The sequence below is a fragment of the Molossus molossus genome, unplaced genomic scaffold, assembly GCF_014108415.1.
Source record: "Molossus molossus isolate mMolMol1 unplaced genomic scaffold, mMolMol1.p scaffold_m16_p_11, whole genome shotgun sequence".
Classification (NCBI taxonomy): Eukaryota; Metazoa; Chordata; class Mammalia; order Chiroptera; family Molossidae; genus Molossus; species Molossus molossus.
Genome location: NW_023425346.1, coordinates 98,100,709 through 98,122,519, shown reverse-complemented (window position 1 = coordinate 98,122,519; position 21,811 = coordinate 98,100,709). Strand labels below are relative to the sequence as shown.

The following is a 21,811-nucleotide window of genomic DNA, read 5'->3' as shown; positions in this document are numbered from 1 at the left end:
CATCCAACTAGATTTCATACTCTCTTTGTCCTTTCTCGCCTTCATGGAAAGATGGAGGATTACTGCCTCCTCTTGCATGTAAGATATAATTACACCATTTCATACTACTGCCTACGAAATACAGAAATAATCGGACACTTAAAGAATCGAAAAATTCATGAACAAGTAACTAATATCCACGTTTTGAAGAGAATAAAAGGAACAGAAATAAATATTAACAAATAGGAAATACCATGAAAAGGTGTCGAGAAAGCTACTATGAATTATACAAAATTCTATCATCAACATATTATTTTGCCCTAAGAGAAACAATTTTTGCCCTAAATTTTCCCCCCCAAAATTCCAGCCCACATTATTAGCATGACTATGCTAATAACTCTAGACCACTAACTGATAGGTAGGTATTGTCCTGCACCTATATACATCTTTTTAGGTGTGTGTGATGTACCCTTGAGATGGCTCTAACCCCTGGTGACCCTATGAATAAGTGATGTCCAGAGTGTCCTGTCCTCAACAGTGCTGCTCAGCTCCTATGGACTCATGCCTATGACTTCTTTTATGGAGTCAATCCATCTCATATTTGGTCTTCCTCTTTTCCTGCTACCTTTTATTTTCCCCAGCATTACTGTCTTTTCCAAAGACCCCTGCCTTCTTTGTCATGCTGCGCCTGCGTGAACTGGGACACCTTTAGTTCTGCCTCCAGCGACGTTTCAGGCCTAATTTACTCTAGGACCACCTGTCTGTCTTTTCTGGACGTCCAAGGTATCCATAGAGCAGCTCCCCCAACACCATATTTCAAACGATTCATTTTTTTTCCTATCAGCCTTCTTCACCATCCAATTTTAGTATTCATATATAGTAACTGGAATTTTTTTTTTTAAAGAATGTGAAAGGGACCAAAGTTTTGTCTTCTGGGATATTAAGCTGGTTACTAAGAAACAAAAGACTCAGAAAGAACCTTTGACCCTCCTCCTTACCTACCAAAAGAATTCAGAAAGAAAAACCTGGGGGGTATCACCTTTGCACCATACTATAAATTCAAATATGGCAGACAGGGCGAAATCTAGCAAAGCATGTCCTTATACTTCCCTGTGTCCCATTGGTTTCTGGGTAGCAATAATTTGTTTACCATATGTTTGCTCTTTCTCCTCTACCTGTGAATTGCCTACTTTCCCTCTGAAATCCTAGGTCCCTGACCCCTTTTCTTTCTCTCCTAATCCAGAATGCCATATAAACCTTAACTGCCCCAATTTGTTTTGGGTCTCAATCTTATGGCACCCCCGTATGTACATCAATAATAAATTTTAGACACTTTCTTCTGTTAATTTTTCTCATATTGATTTGAATATTAGCCCAGTCAGAAGAATTTAGAAAGGTGAAAGTTATTTTTTGCATCCCACAATTGTATGGTATATTCCATCTAAAAATTTGGTTTTATAAAAATGTACTAGCAAGAATTAGAATTTATGAGTCACTGAAAACAATGAATATGTGAAGGATTACCAGATTTATGAAATATCAAATCCAATTTATTTCATCCTGGTGCTTTTATTTATTTAAGCAAAAATCACCATATAATGGTTTCCTCATTAGCATAAGGATTAAATTCTTCATCAAAGCCTATTTGGGCCCCACAGGATTCTATCCCTTGATTAACTCTACAAACTCAAATCATCACTCTTTCCAGCCACACAGGCCTCCCTCAAAAAGTCTTCCCTGACCAACCCATACAAAGTGGCAACATACCCCACACCAAACTTCAAATACAAATGATCACAACATATTATTTATTTTCAAGCCCTTTATATCACAATTTCTAAATGTAGATTTCATGAGGCAGAAACCTTCTCTATCTGATGCACACTATTTGCATACTCAGGGGCTGATATGGTAGACACAGAATCAGTATCTTGTGCATAAGTGAAAGCGACTTCCTGACAGTCCTAAATATATATACAATACAAAGTATCTGTTTTTCCTTTGTTCCACTGAAGTACAGGTGTTGACCTAGAATATTTAGCTTACCAATTTACTCATACAGAAGTAATAAATTAACTGATCCAAATTCTCATTAGATATAGGCCAGAATATAACTAGATCAAAAAAGGAGCTGAGAAAGAAAGTAGAAAGGGCAAGCTGGTCTATTTCCTACAGAACTGAATATTAAGAACAGTTCTATTTACTTGTCTTGAGATGAAATAAGAACTGTCTGTGGATTAGCCATGCTTTCGGGATAGCATAGATAGTAGTGTACCACCACCTCTAGCATGAACATTACTCATTCACTGTTTAGGTCAATCTAAAGCTCAATGAGAGAGACTGATCTATACTGACACTCTATAGTCTGGTTATCCTGGTAACCAAAGACCCCAGGAAGCTGAGTAAGGTTGGGAATGCAGCCTTTTTGCTGAGAAACAGAAACTGGCCCAAATGCAAAACAAGCCTATGACATAAATCTGATCTATACCATATTCTATGTAAATCAGTAAGGAGGAGAAGAAACATTCAGTTTTTCTCTGAACACTTGCAAATATATGGGTGGCTTACGGGTTAATTTTTTAAAAAAGAAAAAGAAATACACAAGCAAAGTTCTTCTAAGTAAAAATAAGATTTTCAGAAGAGATGAATTTTAAGGTTTCCAAAACATCTGAAAATTTGTGCAATGCAGTTAATGCTGAGCTTAGAAAGAAATTTATTGCTTTAAAATAATATCAGAAGATTAAGTTCTCAAACAGTGACCTTAGGTTCCACCTTAACAAGCTAAGAAAAGCAAATAATCCAGACTAAATAAAATACACAGCAAAATTATTAGAGACTTTATATACACTATAAAATAGGATTATGAATAACTATACATCAATAAATATGACAACTGAGATGAAACAGGCAAACGCCCTGAAAAATACAACTCATCAAAACTGACACAAGAAACAGATCATCTGAATAACCACCCTGGGTCATTTCATTCTCTGTCCCTGTAGCACTCAGCCCCAATGTTCCTTTCTGTCCTCCCAGAGAGAACAGTCATCTTCATTTGAGCAGCTGGCCAAAGGTGACTGAGTCATCAACTCCCAAATAAGACTGCACCATTTGGTACCGCAGCTGCCAACAGAGGATGGGAATATAAGGACAGAAAGGGGCAACCGAATTGCTCTCCATGTCAAACAATGGTAGATCACTCAAATGGCCATGCAAATTTGGCTGGGTGGCCATAGTTTGCCAACCCTGACCCAGAATATGTAAAGGAATCTTTTAAAAAAATGAAACTGAAGGAACTTACACTGGCTGACTTCAAGACTTACTTCAACACAGTGTAGTACTGGCATAAGGACCAGTGAATAAATGAAACTGAATACAGAGCCCAGAAACACACCAATACTTATAAGTCATTTCATTTCTTCCAAAGGCTCCAAAGCCATCCATTGAAATAAGTGTTGTGAACAAATATAGCTAGGACAACGACAGATTCATTAAAAATATGAACCTTGCCCAGCCAGTGTGGCTCAGTAGATTGAGCATCATCCCATTGACTGAGAGGTCCTGGTTTAATTCCTGGTCAGGGCACGTGCCCAGATTATGGGCTTGATCCCCACCCAGTAAGGGGAGTGCAGGAGGCAGCTGAATGATGTTTCTCACATGGATGTTTCTCTCCCTCCCTTCCTCTCTCTTTCTAAAAAATTAAATAAATAAATAAAATCAACCTTGACCTCTATTGTACATACACTAAAATTTATTTAAGATGAATCTCGGATGTAAACATAAAATAGCTTTCAGAACTTCTAAAATATAAGATGAGATTCTTCTCATGATTTGAGAGCAGGCAGAGATTTCTTAAAAACAGAATAGAGAAAGCAGTAATTATAAAACTACAAACTTGATGCAGTTTATCAAAAAGACAAACTTCTGCTTATCAAAAGACACCAATAAAAAAATAAACGACAAAGCCACAGACTGAGAGAAAATATTCACTAAACATATACCTGACAAAGAGAAATGAACAAATTCTTGACATATTCATAAAACAGTACTCAGTAGTAAATAGAAGTATAAGCTACAGGCATCCACATGCCTAACTTTCAAAAGAAGTTTCATACAAAAAAAAAATTATTTTTAACTTTACTTATATGTATATGAATAAAAATCAAAACAGTGGTTGCCTCTGGAAGGGAGTGAGATGCATTTATCAAAACTCTTCCAAAGGTACACTTAAGATGTTTACACTTCACCGTATGTATTTTATACCAAAAAAAATTAACAAATAATGAATTGTAATTAATGATATATTAAAGATTTCAGGCATAATGTGAACTAAAGTTTATAACTTTGAAATGCAAAAAAAAATAAGAGAACAACAAATGCATAGATATATAGATAGTTGCTAAATATAGCACATTTACTGTGTCTGCATAATTTTTCAACTTTTATGTATATTTGAATACTTCATAACAACACGCTGGAGGTGAGGGACAGGCAGATCTGGCTACTGTGCCGTGGCCCCGAGCAGCCTCTGACAGAGACCATCTCACAGTGGCATCTATGATGGGGGCGGGTTGAGGACACGGAGCAGTTGTTGGTCCACAGCACTCACACTCCTAGCAGAACCTACTCACTTGCACAGAGACCGTGGCACCATGCTGCACCAGATGGCACACAGTGCACAAGTTCTGGTCCCAGGAGATGACTGCTCGCTTGGCTGTGAGCAGCCATGGCACCACCCTTAATAAGAATCCAGCATTACAGGCCAGTATGAGCTTGTCCTAGGGGAACTGGTGGTATCCATGGTCCAGTAGAAAGAAGACTCAGAAAACACAGCTACATCTTCAAGACGTTCCTGCTGGATGGACATGGCCTCTGACTACTCTTATACACAGCTGATCTTGCCTGTGCGAGATGGCTTGAATTTCACGGAACGGAACAAGAATGTCATCACCAATACCTCAAAAATCTATGAGCCCAGAGCCTGTTTCCAGTTTCTTCTTACCAGCTCATAAAAAACCCCAAAACCAGATGGTACCCTCTGTTGCCAAGATGAATGCCAGTTGCTGTCCTAGCAGCCAAACAGGCTTCCTGCTCTATAGTAAGAACCCAGCAACAATTTTCAGGAGCCTGAGTAGCAGCAGATGCTAGAACAATGGAAAAGACACAGGTGAAGGACTGAAATTCAGAGGTGCACTATGGGGCACTTATTTTACAAATGTGCTACAAGGCCTGGAAGTCACCTGAGTGGCGGTGTTTCCCAGGGACTAAAGGTGGCAGGGCCTCCAGGTTACAGAGTACCCAGACCCAGAGTAGCCACCTGGTCTGAGCACTGCCCCTCCCCATCCTGACACAAACCTAGCTCTATGCCACAGAGCAAATGATACAGGTTCCAAGAAGTTGCCTGCCTGGTCCCAGCCAGTCCCTTGCAGGTCAGATTGTGATCCATCAAGTCTCCAATCTTTTATCAGCAGTACAATGTTTTAAAACCCATATTTCCATTCATAACGTGTAGGTCTTACTTGCATCATGATTCAAGCAGACTCTTTCAAGAGAAGGAAAAAAAAATGTGTGCAACTAAAGGAACCTTGAACATTGGCTAGATAAGCAGATTATTATTAACTTTTAAAATGTTTTTTTTTTAATCTTTATTGTTGCATGTATTACAGATGTTCCTCATTTTCCCCCCACTGACCCCTCTTCCCCACTCCCGCCCCTCCCTCCCACCTTTTCCCACACTGTAGCCTGTGTCCATTGGTTATGCGTATAAGTTCTTTGGTTTATTTCTTCTCACCCCCCAACTCCTTTCCCTTTGAGGTTTGTCAGTCTAGCAATGAATTTGTACTTCTTAATCCCTTCACCTTTTTCACCTATTCCCCCAACCCCCCTCCCATCCGGCAACCAACAAAATGTTCTCTGTATGTATGAGAATGTTTCTGTTCTGCCTGTTCATTTTGTTTGTAGATTCCATTGTTGATAGATATGTATTCATTGCCATTTTGTTTGTTCATATATTTTATCTTTTTCTTCAAAAAGACCCTTCATCATTTCATATAATAACGGTTTGGTGGTGATGAACTCCTTTAACTTTTTCTTGTCTGGGAAACTCTTTATATGGCCATCGATTCTAAATGACAGGTTTGCAGGATAGAGTAATCTTGGTTGCAGGTTCTTGCTTTTCATCACTCTGAATATTTCTTGCCACTCCCTTCTGGCCTGCAAAGTTTCTTTTGAGAAATAAGCTGACAGTCTTATTGGAATTCCCTTGTAGGTAACTGCTTTTCTCTTGCTGCTTTTAAGATTCTCTCTCTGTCTTGAACCTTTTGCATTTTGATGATGATATGTCTTGGTGTGGGCCTCTTGGGGTTCATCTTGTTTGGGACTCCCTGTGCTTCCTGGACTTGTATGTCTGTTTCCGTCACCAAGTTAGGAAAGTTTTCTGCCATTATTGTTTCAAACAGGTTTTCAATTTCTTGTTCTCTCTCTTCTCCTTCTGGCACCCCCAAGATGCAAAAGTTGGCACGCTTGAAGTTGTCCCAGAGGCTCCTTACACTATCCTCATTTTTTTGGATTCTTTTTTCTTTTTGCTGTTCTGATTGGGCGTTTTTTTCTTCCTTATATTCCAAATCAATGGTTTGCTTCTTGGATTTACGTACTCTACTATTGAATCTGTGTAAATTATTCTTTATTTCAGTTAACGTCTCCATCATTTCTGACTGGTTTTTTTATGCTCTTGAGGCCCTCACTAAGTTCACTGAGGTTCTCACTAAGTTCATTGAGCATCCTTATAAGCAGTACTTTGAACTCAGCATCTGTTAGGTTGCTTATCTCCATTTTCCTTAGTTCTTTTCTTGAGGTTTTGTTCTGTTCTTTCATTTGAGACCTGTTTCTTTTTCTCCTCATTTTGGCTGCCTCCCTGTGTTTGTTTCTGTGTATTACTTAAAGAGAGGTATGGGGCTATCTGAAACCAGATGCTGCTTGTTTGAAAGAATTTAGGAAAACCTGAAGCAGGATCCAAGACAGGCCAATCCTATGGTTAAGCAACTGGCAACAGCTTGGGTGGGCTTGAAAGTTGGGTGTGGTGGGGCGGGGCCTCAGGGAGTCACCAGGGTGGGGCAACCAGTGTAAGCCAGATTGCTGGAGTCCCAGATATGGCTTCTGTATGCTGCCCCCAGGAAGAGCTCACCAAAGGAACAAATGCCTCTGACATCAAGTTTGTCCCAGGGAAAGCCCCCTCTCCAGCCCTTGCTCCCGTGCCAAACAGCTCAGTTCTTCCCTGTATGTCTCTGGCGCCCCTCGAACTACCTCCCCTCCAAGCTTAGAGGGAGAGAGTCCACTAAGTTCATGCACAGGCGCTTTAAGGAGCTGCCTGGGGCTCCAGCCCCGTCAGCCTCCCTGAGCCTCAGTTCCCGCTGGTTTTTCCAGACAGAAGTGATGGGGATTCTCTTCCTGGCACTGGAACCCTGAGCAGGGTGTCTGGTGTGGGACAGGGACCCCCCAGTCCTCAGGGAGGACCTTCCCAGTCGAGGTATCCTCCTGATTTTTATTCGCCACACGTGGGTGTGGGACCAGCCTGTCGTGCCTCTGCCCTCCTACCAGTCTGGATGTGGCTGCTGCTTTAATTCCGTAGTTGTAGGACTTCATTCAGCTTGATTTCAGGCGGTTTTGAATGATGGTTGTTCTGTTGTAACTTTGATGTGGTTGTGGGAGGACGCGATGCCGCGTTTACCTACCCGCCATCTTGACCCTAAGTCTAAAATATATGTTTTGTTTTGTTTGTTTTTTTTAAATCCTCACCCAAAGCTACTTTTCTATTTATCTTCAGATAGAGTAGGAGGGAGAGAAAGAGAGAGAGAGAAAAACATCAACGTGAGAGGGACACATCGATCGACTGCCTCCCACGTGCCCCCTACTGGGGACCCAGAAGGCAACCTGGGCATGTGCCCTAACCTGGAATAGACCTGATGACCTCCTGGCACAGAGGAGCCACACCGTCCAGGGCACTGTTAACTTTTGTGTACACAAAAATGGTATTGTGGTTATTTTTTAAACCCTTAGTTTTTAGAAATAAATTAGTTGACGAATTTATAGATGAAATTGTATGAACTTGGATTTGCTTCAAAATAATAAAAAAGGGATAGGACTATATGTTGATGGAAGTTCGTTATACTATTGTATTTGTGCTAAGCCACTGCATTCATGGTCTCAATTACTGGCCTCCTTGTGTCCGTGCCCTTTGCCAGGCATCTTGGTAGTCCCCTCCCACTCTAATTCTGGACTTGACAGCATGACTTCCTTTGGCAATAAGTTGTTTACAAATGTAATGCAAACATGTAAAACAGATTTAAGTTATACATGCAGATGATTGTAAACAGGCGTTTCCCATATAACAATGTCTGGAGGAACATGAAAAACATGTGGAATGTATGTTAATTCTGTTCAACACATGGTGAGTCATCCAGCAACCACGGAATTTACCTGCTGAAGCCAGTAACACCCCAAGCAGGGACAACCCAACATGCCCCTCAGAACACTAAAACTCACCCCAGGGTGGGGGCAGTTGAAGATCCAAGACTGCTCCCAAAGTCAATATACCTTCTAATCTTTTAAATTCAGCACTCATCTTCAGGCATGAACCCATTCACATACAAGATGCATGATGGTGCATTTCTAATCCAAAATTTTATGTGATTGAGTATGGTTCTTTATAAACAGTCAAAATATTTTGAAATAAAAAGTTAAAATCTGTATACTTTTCTCTATGTGTGTTATACTTAAGATTTAAAGGTTTAAATAAGATAAACTGATGATAAAGCACATGCACTTGAAGCCTGTATTTTTATGAAGTTGTACCAAGCACCCTGCACTTCATAATCTCAATCCTCACATTCTACACATCTCTTAAGTTTTTAAGAACACAGATTCTGCTAACATTGTAAAGAATCAAATATACTTACCCGAATATTTTGGTTCTAAGATGTCCACAGGGACACAAGAAGGTATGCCTGCATTCCTTCACAAGTATTTGAAAGGTCGGTATATTTTCTAACAGTAAGAAATACTACAAGTTTCCCTGTTTCTTTGTGCACTGTACTTGTTCTGCCTTCAATATCCTTTCCTGCCAGCTTAAGTCCTAGTCACTCTCAAAACCCAGCAAATGCATCACTTTCTTTGTGAGAGCTTCCCAATATTCTTTTCAGCATATATATATTTCTTCTGATACTCTTACTCATCTTAATGATCTAACACCATGTTGTAGTATGTTACCTATCTGTCTCTCTCAACGAGACTGCAGTGCTATGTCAGCTATGCCAATGTGACACATCTGTACCTGCACCCACAGTACCAAGCTCAGTGACTGGTGTGGTGAGTGTTCTAAGTGGCTTATCAATGTGCATGACTCCCTAGAATTTAAGAGTCACAAACCCATTCCAGTCATCTCTCATATTTATATTTTGTTTCTACCCTTTGACATAATGGGTTGCCTAAATCAAGCAGTTCCTTTCATATATTCTAAATTCATTTTGGTATTACAGTCTTAAAAAATGTTCCTTCAGCCCTGGTCTATTCGGCTCAACAGTTAGAGTGTCAGCCTGCGGACCAGAGAGTCCGGGGTTTGGTTCCCACTAAGGGTCCATACCTCAGTTACAGCTTGTCCTCGGCCCCGGTTGCGACCGTGTAGGTGGCAACCACTTAATGTGTGTGTCTCACTCTCTTCCTCCATCTCTCCCTCTGGCTCTATCTGAAGGTAAGTACAAAAATTGGGTGAGGATAAAAAAAAAAAAAGTTCCTTCAGAAATTCTGCCATAAGCAAAATGTGGATGAACCTTGAGGACTTTTTGCCAAAGTAAAATAAGCCCATCACAGAAAGACAAATATTATATGATTCCACTTATTTGAGATCTAAAATAGTCAAGCTCACAGAAGCACGAAGTAGAACAGTGGTTGCCAGGGGCCGGGAGGGAAGGAGATGCTACTCAATGGGTATAAAGTTCAGTTGTGCAAGACAAGTAAGTGCTAGAGATCTGTAGCACTGTGCCTACAGTCACTAATACTGTGTTGTACACTTCAAAAGTGTTTAAGAGCTGTTACTACAATTTTTTAGTCTCCCCCTAACCTTAGCAATTGATAGGTTTGGATATTTTTACTTATTTCCTCAATGAACTGTAACCTTTCGGGTTCTGTCACTGAATTTATGTACTGTCATTAGGCTTTTAATCTAAAAACAGAATAATATTCTTTGGCCGGTGTGGCTCAGTGGATTGAGTGAGCATTGGCCCATGGACTGAGAGAGGTCCCAGTTCAATTTCTATGCCCAGGTTGCAGGCTTGATCCCCAGCAGGGTGTGTGCAGGAGGCAGTCAATTGCTATATCTCACTCACATCGATGTTTCTCTCCCCCCCCCTTCCTCTCGCTCTAAAATAAATAAATAAATAAATAAATAACATATAAAAACAGAATAATATTCTTAACTTCTGATTCCATTCTGAGGTCCAAAATTTTTCATACTAGGCCAACATTCTAAGAAGGTAATTTAAAGTTTTCAGTACTAGGCTAATTCCAAACTTTATACAAATAGTCCAAATTGTATTTGAATCTGTAAATACATTATTCTATGCTGAACTGTCAATACAAACTTTCTCCTCTTTCATCTAGCTTTTGATTTTCCTGGAATGCATCACTATCAGTCTGGAACTTAATTACTCAAAATAATTTTTTATCAGTAAAATTTAGACTGCAAAGTGGTCCCTTCTATAAATTCATATATTTTAAAATATTTCATATAATCTTGAATTTATACTTCACTATTTTAGAACCAAAAAACACAGGTGCACCCCAAGTAGCAAGCAAGTTTAAGGTAGTACTACCAAAATGTCAGGAAGAAAAAAGGCAGAACGCAAAGGTGAAGGAGACTGAAACTACTAAAATCTCAACGCTTCACTTCTTTTCTGTCTCTTGTGTCAAAAACATGCAACCAGAACAACACAACTAAACTATTATTTCCTTTCTAGGAAGTGAAAAGAGTTGCCTATAAAATTATAATGACCATTATCAATCAATTGGGGGACTGGCTCATCCTTATTCCAGATTATAAAATATGCCCACTTTCTTTATTTTAGTTTTAAAAAAAATATTACATCACCAACTTTTACTAATGCAAAACATGGAACTAAAAACAAAAAGGTAAACAAACAGAATGAAATTCCTGGAAGCCCAAGTGAGCAGAGGGGAAGGACAACACTCCTCTCCAAATATTCACACTGTTGGTTTCCCACGACACTGCGCTGTGTCTTCAGAACTGCCACCCCTCCCTTCTACGCACCTCCTCAACATTACACATCACATATACACCCGAAGTTCAAAACGTAGTAAAGAGGAAAGAGAGGACCTCAAATGAAAGCTGATCACACAACAGCCTAACACAAGTTCACAACAGTATCACAAAGTTCATTTTTTTTTAATCTTTTAAAACAAAGACTAACAGTTACTCCAATACTAAATGTCCTTCTAAGAATGCCCTTTACAGTCATCACAAATGAATTTTAAATATGTATGTTTCGCCTCAGGTTTAAGGCAAAGTACTTAGCAGATATTAATTCTAAATACATTAAATGAGTATATGCTAAAATATCTAAATATAAAATACAAAAATAACTTTAGACAGTGAAATTCACCACTCTACACAACTTATTAAATCTTATTAAAATGACTGCCAATAAAAAGTTGAAATTGTAAAAACACTTACTTCATTTCCATGTTTTTGCAGGAATTCAATTTCCTGTTGTGTGAATGTTGTCATGGAGATAGATTTCACCCTGTGAGGTGGATTTAACCCTCGCCTAAGAGAGAAAATATTTTACAAATTTACTATTATATACTATATTTTAAAAATTATATATCAATGCAAAACCTTTTCAGTTAGCACATTTAAACTTGGAACAGTACTTTTATTTCATAAACTAAAGGTATTTAAAAATTATTTTAAACTGTTAATTAATCCCCACAAAAGACATGTCAAGGTAAGTTTGGCTAGACCAACATTAGAAAATATACTTATAGATAAATTCAAGTAACTACCTAGTCAGAAACATATGGTACCTGTAACACATACATCTTCTAGGAAATACAATTATTGCTTTAGTGTAGTTTGTTTTTGATGGAGGGAGAAGACAATATATATGGAAGAGCTCTAAGGTAAAGAATAATTATTTAAATATTTTCATACTTTAAGAAAATATGATGATGTGTTAGGTATGGAGCTATACAAATATTTAATCAAATAGTTACTACCTTTAAGTTTGAGGCTAATTTAGAAAATTAAAACTAAGGAAAAAAGTTATTAATGATAACAATTAAGTTCTGTCTCTCCATCAATTCAAATAAGGATTGATAATAAGAAACAGTTTTAAATCACCTCAGGAGGCGTCCAAGAGGAAACAGTAGGACCCTGGAGGAGGGATTCGAGAAACAGGTAGATACACAACTAAAGGATTGTCAAGGTCCTTTACTCCCTTGAAGCCTTTTCTGTATGGACAGCCTTAAGACTTATATCTCTGAGTTTCTTAATGTTTTATCATGCACATAAAACAATGACTATAAATACACTGAGAGAGAGTAAGAACTGTTAACATTTTGTCCCAATATCACAAAGTGGCCACTTCACCCAAAAGAATAAGGGTTAAGTAATCTATTTAAAGTAACAAAGTAATCTATGCAAAGTTTCATAAAATTATGTTGGGAGTCATGTCCTCTGGGTAAAGGCGTCATTTGAATCCAGGTTCTAGAGCAGATGATCAATATTTTTACAGAAGTCATCTTGCAATCATCCATGCTAATTAACTGAGATTTAATAAGAATGCTGTAAAATTACAAACCAAGTCTTTCAAAAATATTTTGGAAACATTTCTGAGTAATTAAAGATGGTGTGTAATGATACTTTAAATCAAAACAATAAGAAGGATTCAGAAGTAACAAAAGCTCCTCAACCTTCATGTCCGGCTCCTTCCCCTCTAACTTTCGTAGAGGGCACACTTTTCAGATCATGCTTTGAATTATGACAAAGTTCACTTTATCTACTTCACATTTCAAAGTGGAAATTCTGTATTAAGGTAGATTTTGTTTACATTTTAAATTAAATTATTTTCCTTGTAGCTCTTGGTAAATCATACAAAAGAAATGGCAATTGCACAGTTGTTTGAGAAACAACACAGCAAATTCATCCTAGTAAATAAAACTTTCAACTTTAACTATGAAGAAACAACTATAGTATGAATTACTTTCAATACCTTTACAATTTGCAATAACAAATTAAAGCTGTAAAGATAGCCCTGGCCAGTTTGGCTCAGCGATTAGAGCGTCGGCCTGCGGTCCGGAGAGGCCCGGGTTCGGTTCCCGCTAAGGGCACGTACTTCGGTTGCAGTTTGTCCCCGGCCCTGGTTGGTTGTGCGGGTGGCAGCCACTCGATGTGTCCCTTCACGTCGATGTTTCTCACTCTCTCTCCCTTCCTCTCTCTCCCTCTCCCTCCCACTCTATCTGTACAAAAAATGGAAAAATATCCTCCGGTGTGTTTTAAAAAAAAAAAAAAAAAAAAAAAAAAGCTGTAAAGATAATTTAAATTTCCAAATAAAAATTTAGGAAAATCATTATTATTCATTTAAAGCATGACACTATTCTCCAACTCATCCTCATCATGAGAACAAGACCATTCTCAGGGAAGCTTATTCATTTATGATGTGCATTTACACCCTACCCAGCTCCACATCAACTTAAGAACTTGTTCTCTCAAATTCCACTACTCTCTCCATTCTCCCTTAGCCACTTGGTCTCTCCTTGTTCCAGCCAACCCTTCACCATTCCACCTCCCTTATAGTAACAGCCTTTTTAAAAATAGAGAAGGCAAAAGAATTGCCTTCTAAGGAGAAAATGCCAAACGTTATTACAAGGGTGTATCATTAGATGAGGAAACCCTTGATTCTTTTTAAGTTATTTATATAGATGTAATCTCATGAAAGCGGTACAATGTATATAGCTTATTCATTCATATATCTCAAGTCCCTACAATATCACAGGGTCTATCTATGCATAAAGAAGATATTTATGGTCCTGGCCAATTCTGCTCAATTGTTCAAGTGTCAGCCCTCAGACTGAAGGGTCACAGGTTTGATTCAGGTCAAGGGCACATAACCTGGGTTGCGGGTTCAATCCCCAGCCCTGGTCGAGGTGGTACAGGAGGCAACCAATCAGTGTGTCTCTCACATGGATGTTTCTCTCTCTCTCCCCCTCCTCCCCTTCTTCCGCTACCTCTGAAAAAAATCTATGAAAAAATAACCTCCAGTGAGGATCAAAAACAAAAAAAGAAGATATTCATTACTGCCCTGGATGAGTGGCTCAATGGTTGGAGCATCGTCCAAAACACCAAAAGGTTATGGGTTCGGTTCTCAGTCAGGGGACATACATAGGTTACAGATTCGATCCCTGGTTGGGTTGCATATGGGAGGCAATCAAACAATATTTCTCTCTCACATCAATGTCTCCCCACTCTCTCTCTTTCTCTAAAAATCATATCCTCAGGTAAGGATTAAAAAAAAAAAAAACTATACTCACCCAAAAATCTGTACCAGCTCTATTCATACACATCAGAAAATAAAAACAACCCAACTGTCCTTCAAATGGGAAATGGATAAATACACAAGCAATGGAATAGTAACGACTAACTTGGATTAAATTTAAAGGTACTATGGACCTGGAGGGTATTATGCTAAGTGAAATAAGCCAGTCAGAGATAGACAAATACCATATGGTCTCACTGATACGTGGAACCTAATGAACTATTAAAATACAATGGCAAACAAAATGGAACCAGAGCATGGATACATGGAACAGAATGTCCATTGCCCAAGGGGAGGGCAGTGGTGGTGGTGAATGGATAAAGAAGGTGAAGGGGATTAGTTAACCCATACCCCATGGACAAGGACAATAGTGTAGTGAAGGCCAAGGGAAGAGGAGGCAGGGGTGGGTAACAGTGGGCACAGGGGGGAAATAAGGGAGACATCTGCAATAATGTCAACATTAAAAAATTTTTTGTTAATCCTCACCCAAGGATATTTTTTCCATTGATTTTTAGAGAGTGGAAGGAATGAAGAGAGGGGTAGAGAGAGAGAGAAACATCTATGTAAGAGACACATTGGTTGCCTCCCACACGCCCCCCCAACGGAAGCCAGGACCAAACCTGTAACCCAGGTATATGTTTTGACCAGAAATCAAACCCGAGACCCTTCAGTCTGCAGGCCGACACTCTAAACACCAGGCAGGACAACATTAAAATAATTTAATTAAAAAAAAAAAAAGAAAGGTATTACGCTTAGTGAAGAAGACAAACGGAAAAGGTTATATACTGTATGAGTCCATTTACGTAACATTTTCCTTTTGCTTAAACATGTTCTTATTGATTTTTTTAGAGAGAGAGGAAGGAAGTGAGAGATATAAAAACTGCCTCCTGCACAACACCTACTGAGGATCGAGCCTGCAATCCGGGCATGTGTCCTGACCAGGAATTGAACTGGGACCTCTCAATCCATGGGACGACACTCAATCCACTGAGCCGCACCGGCCAGGCAACATGCCATTATCAACAAGAAAAACTACAGTGTTGGAGAACAGATCAGTAACTGCCAGGGATTAAGGAAAGGCAAAATTTAAGAAGAGTTTTGAGGGGTGATGGAACTTTGCCATGTTCTGACTGTGGTGGTAATTACATGAACATATGTATGTTAATACTCAAAGAACTGTACACAAAAAAAGTTAATTTTAATGCATGGTAACTTAAGAAATAAAACACTATAGTCCTGATTCTATATTACTATCTATAGTGACCACAATTTTTACAGTAATTAAAATCCTATTTTTCTCATTAACAGAACATTTCCACCTACCAGATATGATCATTTAAATAAAATCCTTAACTGATGAAAACTGAATTTTTATTTATCTAATTATGTTTAAGGTGTCGTGCTAGAAGCTGGTGCCACTTGCCTTTCTTGCTAAGCCTAGTCTAGCTATCATGTGAATTCAGAGCTTGTAAAATACATTACTGTAATAACATTAGTCACAACGATTGAATAAAAGTGTTGAGCAAGTATACTACATCATTTTTACAGCGCCAATGGGTGGTGAAGTACCACCCATTCCAGATCCTAAAAAACACACTGTAAGTCTCCAGTTTAGTGCAAAATTTAAAAAAATTAAATAATGACTCATTTAATAACAGCAATATTGGTATTTTGAAAATATGTTCGCCACATAATTGGTTTCAAGAAGTTCCAAAGTCACCTACGGGTGGAGTCCAATGATTCTGCAGTAATAATTAAGTCATATGCCGATCCCCACGAGTTTGAGTTTTAACGACCACCACCCAGATATGACTGCAACCAGATGGTGTGACTCATTCCATATGTCCACCAGTATGCTGCTCTTAACTATGCCTCAATCTTGCTAATAGCCATTTGTTCAACTCAAATAACAATGAGTTCTATATGAATAAGTAAGAAAGCTTAGTTAGTATTGTCTTTCCCCTGCTGGGTGAGTAGCTGGTAAAATACTACAATAGGATGCAGAAATTTATGGGGTTGCTATTGTTGGCATAAAGTAATAAAGTTAACTTGAGATTTAGATCTGTTCCAATACTAGTTATTTAATGTTATTCAGAACCCAACTTTAAAACACTGAAAATAGACATACATCCACACGCACACCATATAAAACACATTTTTTTCTTTTTCTGAAAAATCACAAATATTATACACTATAACTTCCTTGTAACACAGCAAACATCTAGAAAATAATACTCAAGTAACAACTTTAAGACATTCCAGTGAAAAGTAGACAAAACCAAGAACGTCTTCACTCTCTCCCCAAACCCCACTGAAATGACAGCAAAGGCATTAACCCAGAAAGAGACAAAGGGACAGAGAACAGGGAGGAGCCCAAAAGCACACTATGGTTCTCTAATAACAGAATTTGGAAGAAAAATGTGAATATACAGCAGTAAAGCCAAAATGGAAGCTCCTGCAGAGGTGGGAGCAGCCAGCCAAAGCTGGTTACCACCACAGAACCCTTGGAAGATTACCAAAGGAATCCGGCTAGATTGGGGGAATTCACAGAGGGTCAAAAATACACCTCCAGTTTCCCTACAGCCACACGACTATCCTACCAGGCCTTAGGCAGAGTAGTCTGAAGGAAAATTTAATCTGGAGAGATTATACCAAATAGACTCTGGATTCAGGCAGATCTGAGGATTATGTGCCATGCTAAAAACTGGTGGCGTATACGAAACTCCATTACTGAATGATAAATGTTATGCCCCAGTCCCCTCCCCAAACTTGGATCCTACAGGAGAGGTAGCCAGGCTTTTGCTCAATAAGAAGATTGACGAAACATCTCTGAACTAAAAGAAACATGAGTTTCCAAACCAATGAGTCCCCAAAAATGCCTAAACATTGAATGAAAGACCTATACCAAAATACTTCAATAAAAAGTTCAGCAGGGATAAAAAAGAATTGTGTATACACTCCCAAAGAGGAAAATGAATACAAAGAATCAGTAATAAGAATAACACTAGACTTCTCAATAGCAATACTGAAGGTCTGAAGACAACTAAGCAATGCCTTAAAAATTCCAAGGGGGCGGGGGGGTAGCACTGACCCATGTGGCACTGTGGTTAGAGTCGGCTGGTGAACCAAAGGGTCTCGAGTTCAATTCCAGTCAAGGGCACGTACCTGGGTTGCAGGTTCGATCCCTGATTGGGGCGCATGTTAAGAGGCAACTGATAAATATTTCTCTCACACTGATGTCTTTCTCTCTCTCTCTCTCTCTCTCTCTCTTCCTTTCCTTTTCCCTCTCCTTTCCTTTCCCTCCCTCCTTCCATTCTCTCTAAAAATCAGCAGTCCAGCCTGTATGGCTCAGTTAGTTGAGTGTGGTTCCACGCACCAAGAGGTCACAGGCTTGGTTCCCAGTCAGGGCACATGCCCAGGTTGCGGGCCAAGTCCTTACCTTCCTCCTTGTACAGCAGTCAACAGATAAAAGCCCCTTGCATGCCTGAGTGGTTTTTCACATTTCTAAAACATCAAGTTTCTTTACTAGACACTAACACTCTTCTTGTAGAAGTACCTAACTACTGTACACAACTGTTCTGAGTTAGTGTTCCAAGTTAGAGCCACCAAAATTTATTGCATTTTGATAATAAATCATAAAGATAAAGATTTGAAAAAATGAGAAATAATTTTCATATCTTATATTATTAGTTGCACTGATATTCATACTTCTCCCATCAAAGAGCCTGCAAAATTTAGGAATTGAAAATGTATCAGTTTTCCCACTTACAGTAAATTGAACTTATACTACATTGTCAAAACATCTCCCTGAATGTAGCCATGTTAGAGTATTAAAAAAAATGGAAATGAAATTAAGGATATAATGAACTGCCCACTGAGACCTCATGAGGTTCTAAATACTATAGGCAGAACTCCTAAAGGGTATTTGATTGCAATCCACTCTAATGCTAATAACTGTATAAAAACAAACTAAATGCCTCTTTTCATCTGTTCAGCTTTATTTTTAAAAAGTTAATAATTCTTGCAAGATTCACAAGTCAAAATGCACACAAAATTAATAAAGTATAAGTTACTATCCAGCTACATTTATCCACCTGTGAAATTCCAAGATTAAATACACTGTCCACAGAAAACAGCTGCAATTAAGAGAAACAACGTATTTATCAAATGTTATTTTTTATTTTATCTAAACCCTCTCTGAAAAATGTATAAATCATTTTTGAAGGATAGAACAATTCTGCCTGGCCTGTGTGGCTCAGCGGACTGAGCACTGCCCCATGGACTGAGAGGTCCCAGTTAGATTCCCCTGTCAGGGCACATGCCCGGGTTGGTTGCGGGCTCAATGCCCAGTGCAGGGGGTGCGGGAGGCAGCCCATCAATGCTTATATTTCTCTTACTCAATAAAAAAAAAAAAAAAAAAGGATAGAATAATTCTTATTCACTGATTATACTAATATTAGTCTACACAAAACAAACAAGTTATTCTAAAATTAGTCTCTAACAGGAAGGCAATCTTTTACTGTTGTCTGTAATAGAGTGTCCATTCATAATTTTAAGTATTTCTGTTGGTAGAACCTGAAAGTGACAAATCAATGTGTTACATCACCCCATTCTGCCCCAATAAAGAACAGTTTAGCCCTGGCCGGTTTGGCTCAGTGGTTAGAGCGTCGGCCTGCGGTCCTGAGAGACCCGGGTTTGGTTCCCGCTAGGGGCACGTACCTCGGTTGCAGTTTGTCCCCGGCCCTGGTCGTGTGGGTGGCAGCCACTCCACGTGTCCCTTTCGCGTCGATGTTTCTCTCTCCCTCCCTCCCACATTCTATCTGAACAAAAAATGGAAAAAATGTCCTCGGGTGAGGATTAAAAAAAAAAGAACAGTTTAACTGCATCTAAATATTTTAAAATTTCACAATCTGAATTCAGTTATGGACTCTGAACAAACATCACACAAGCATACAGGACAGACCTCTGAAAAAAAAGATTAGCTATGAGTCTAGTAATAGTAAGACATAATTTATTTAAACAAAGATATTGTTAAACGAATGATAAAAGATACCATGGCCCTGGCCAGTTTGGCGCAATGTTTAGAGCACTGGCCTCTGGACCACAGGGTCACGGGTTCAATTCCGGTCAAATCCCTGGTCCTGGTCAAGGTTGGCAGGAGACAACCAACAGATGTGTCTCTCTCACATTGATGTTTCTCCTTCCTGCCCCCATTCTATCTGAAGATGAATGGAAAAATATCCTCGGGTGAGAATTAAAAAAAAAAGATAATATGGCTATCCTGAAGTTTAGAGTTCTGGTAGTAGACACCATATATTGTGTATCGGCATTTTCTAGGCACCTCAAAGTTTCTATATGGCAGCTGGCACACCTTATTTAATATTCGGGGGGTGGGCAAACGGACGTTTAAAGCTGTGAGTACAAGAAACACAGAGTTTATTCCTCTATTATCATTTATTAATTGTTGTACAGTGATACCTCGGTTCTCGAACGCCTTGACTTTCGACCAAATCGGTATTCGACCAGGAGATTCGAGAAACTTTTGTCTTGGAATCCGAACAAATATTTGGAACTCGAACTTCCGAGATGAGCCGAGTTGAGCCGAATGGCGTTCATTCGGCCCAGCGCGCCTTGCTTGCGTCATCAGTGTGAGTGCAGAGAGAGAGTCACGCTTTGTGGAGAGAGTCACGCTTTACACTGAATTTAACCCTTAGACATACTGTACACTTTTATTTCTTGTTGAGACTTATGTTTTTCTACATATTATATACAAATTAGGCCAGTAAATAGGCATTTTCTGGGGCTTGGAACGAATTAATCCAGTTTCCATTATTTCCTATTGGTTTCATTGCTTCGGTTCTCGAACAATTTGGTTCTCGACCGTCCTCCTGGAACGAATTATGTTCGAGAACCGAGGTATCACTGTATTATGTTCCATACAGACTGTAAACCTACTTTTGCCCACTCCCTTTATGTATATCCACTGCTTAGTCTTGTCCTCACATTTAATTGTATTCAATACATATTCAAGAAATTGCACCATTTAATCCCTTCTAGCATCTTCTTATCACGAATAAAGAAACTGGGGCTGAGAAGATGGCTCCAGGACAATCTTCACATTACGGCCTGGATAATACTTTGTCCTAAGTCTTAAAGCTAGTGGCAGTGCCAAAATCTGACATCAAAATTCACATTCTTTCAATTGTGCCATGTCATCTAAATAATAAACATGTAATTATTATTAAACTCAATTTTGTTAATTTTCTTAGATTATTTTCCTGCATTATTTCTTTAGAAAGAAAAAAAATCCTCAGGAGCTACTGTCCCTTCAATATTTCGTAGCAGACATTTGATCCAGCATCCATTCCCTCCTTCCCAAGAATCCCAGATTTCTGAATTCGGAATTCTATTCAGGCAGCCTTGTGGTTCCAATGAAGTCAGCATAGAACACGTGTCCAATAAAGGCAGTGGCTCGAGCTAACCAGGAGCGAACTGCAGAACTTCGGGAAAGCTGGAAGGACAGTATGCAGCTCCAGGAGCTGGAGGCAGTCATCTCTGGATGAGGGAAATCTAGGCAACTTCAGTAAGCCATTGACTCAAGTCTTACTTAAAACCAAATGCTAGTCCGGCTGGTGTGGCTCAGTGGATTGAGCATTGCCCCATGGACTGAGAGGTCCCGCTTTGATTCTAGGTCCCAGCACATGCCTGGGTTGCAGGTTCTCTTCCCAGTAGGGGGGATGCAGGAGGAAGCCGATTGATGTTTCTCTCTCTCCCTTCCTCTCTCTAAAAAAAAAAAAAAAAGGAAACATATTTTTGAAAAACAAATTCCCTTCGTTTTTTTGTGTGTTTTTTTTTGTTTTTTTTAGAGAGAGAGGAAGGGAGAGGGAGAGAGTTAAAAACATTGATGAGAGAGAACATCAATTGGCCACCTCCTGCATGCCCCCACAGGGATTTGGCCCACAACCTGGACATATGCCCTTACAGGGAATTGAACCAGCGACCTCCTGGTTCATGGGTCAACGCTTAACCACTAAGCCACACTGATTGGGCAACCAATTTGCATAAGGTTTTGAGTTGCATGTAAAAAATTAACACAGATATTGAATCAAGTTACTTCTCATTTTGATGTCTTTCACACAGTGTTCCCTACTTGGGAAATATTCTCTCTACCTTTTTAACAATGCCTCTCATTTACTGAGCATCTATCATGAACCAGACATTGTATG

General features: G+C 39.1%; 1 protein-coding gene across 5 annotated transcripts in view; it reads right to left on the bottom strand.

Annotated features, from left to right (window-relative positions):
* Nucleotides 1–21,811, bottom strand: part of AGFG1 (ArfGAP with FG repeats 1) — a 60,404-nt gene that overhangs the window by 35,919 nt on the left and 2,674 nt on the right. For all 5 annotated transcript variants that reach the window (XM_036253615.1, XM_036253616.1, XM_036253612.1 and 2 more), the window contains exon 2: nucleotides 11,723–11,816. In XM_036253615.1, coding sequence (XP_036109508.1) covers nucleotides 11,723–11,816 — 94 coding nt within the window. The remainder of the gene's footprint in view (nucleotides 1–11,722; nucleotides 11,817–21,811) is intronic.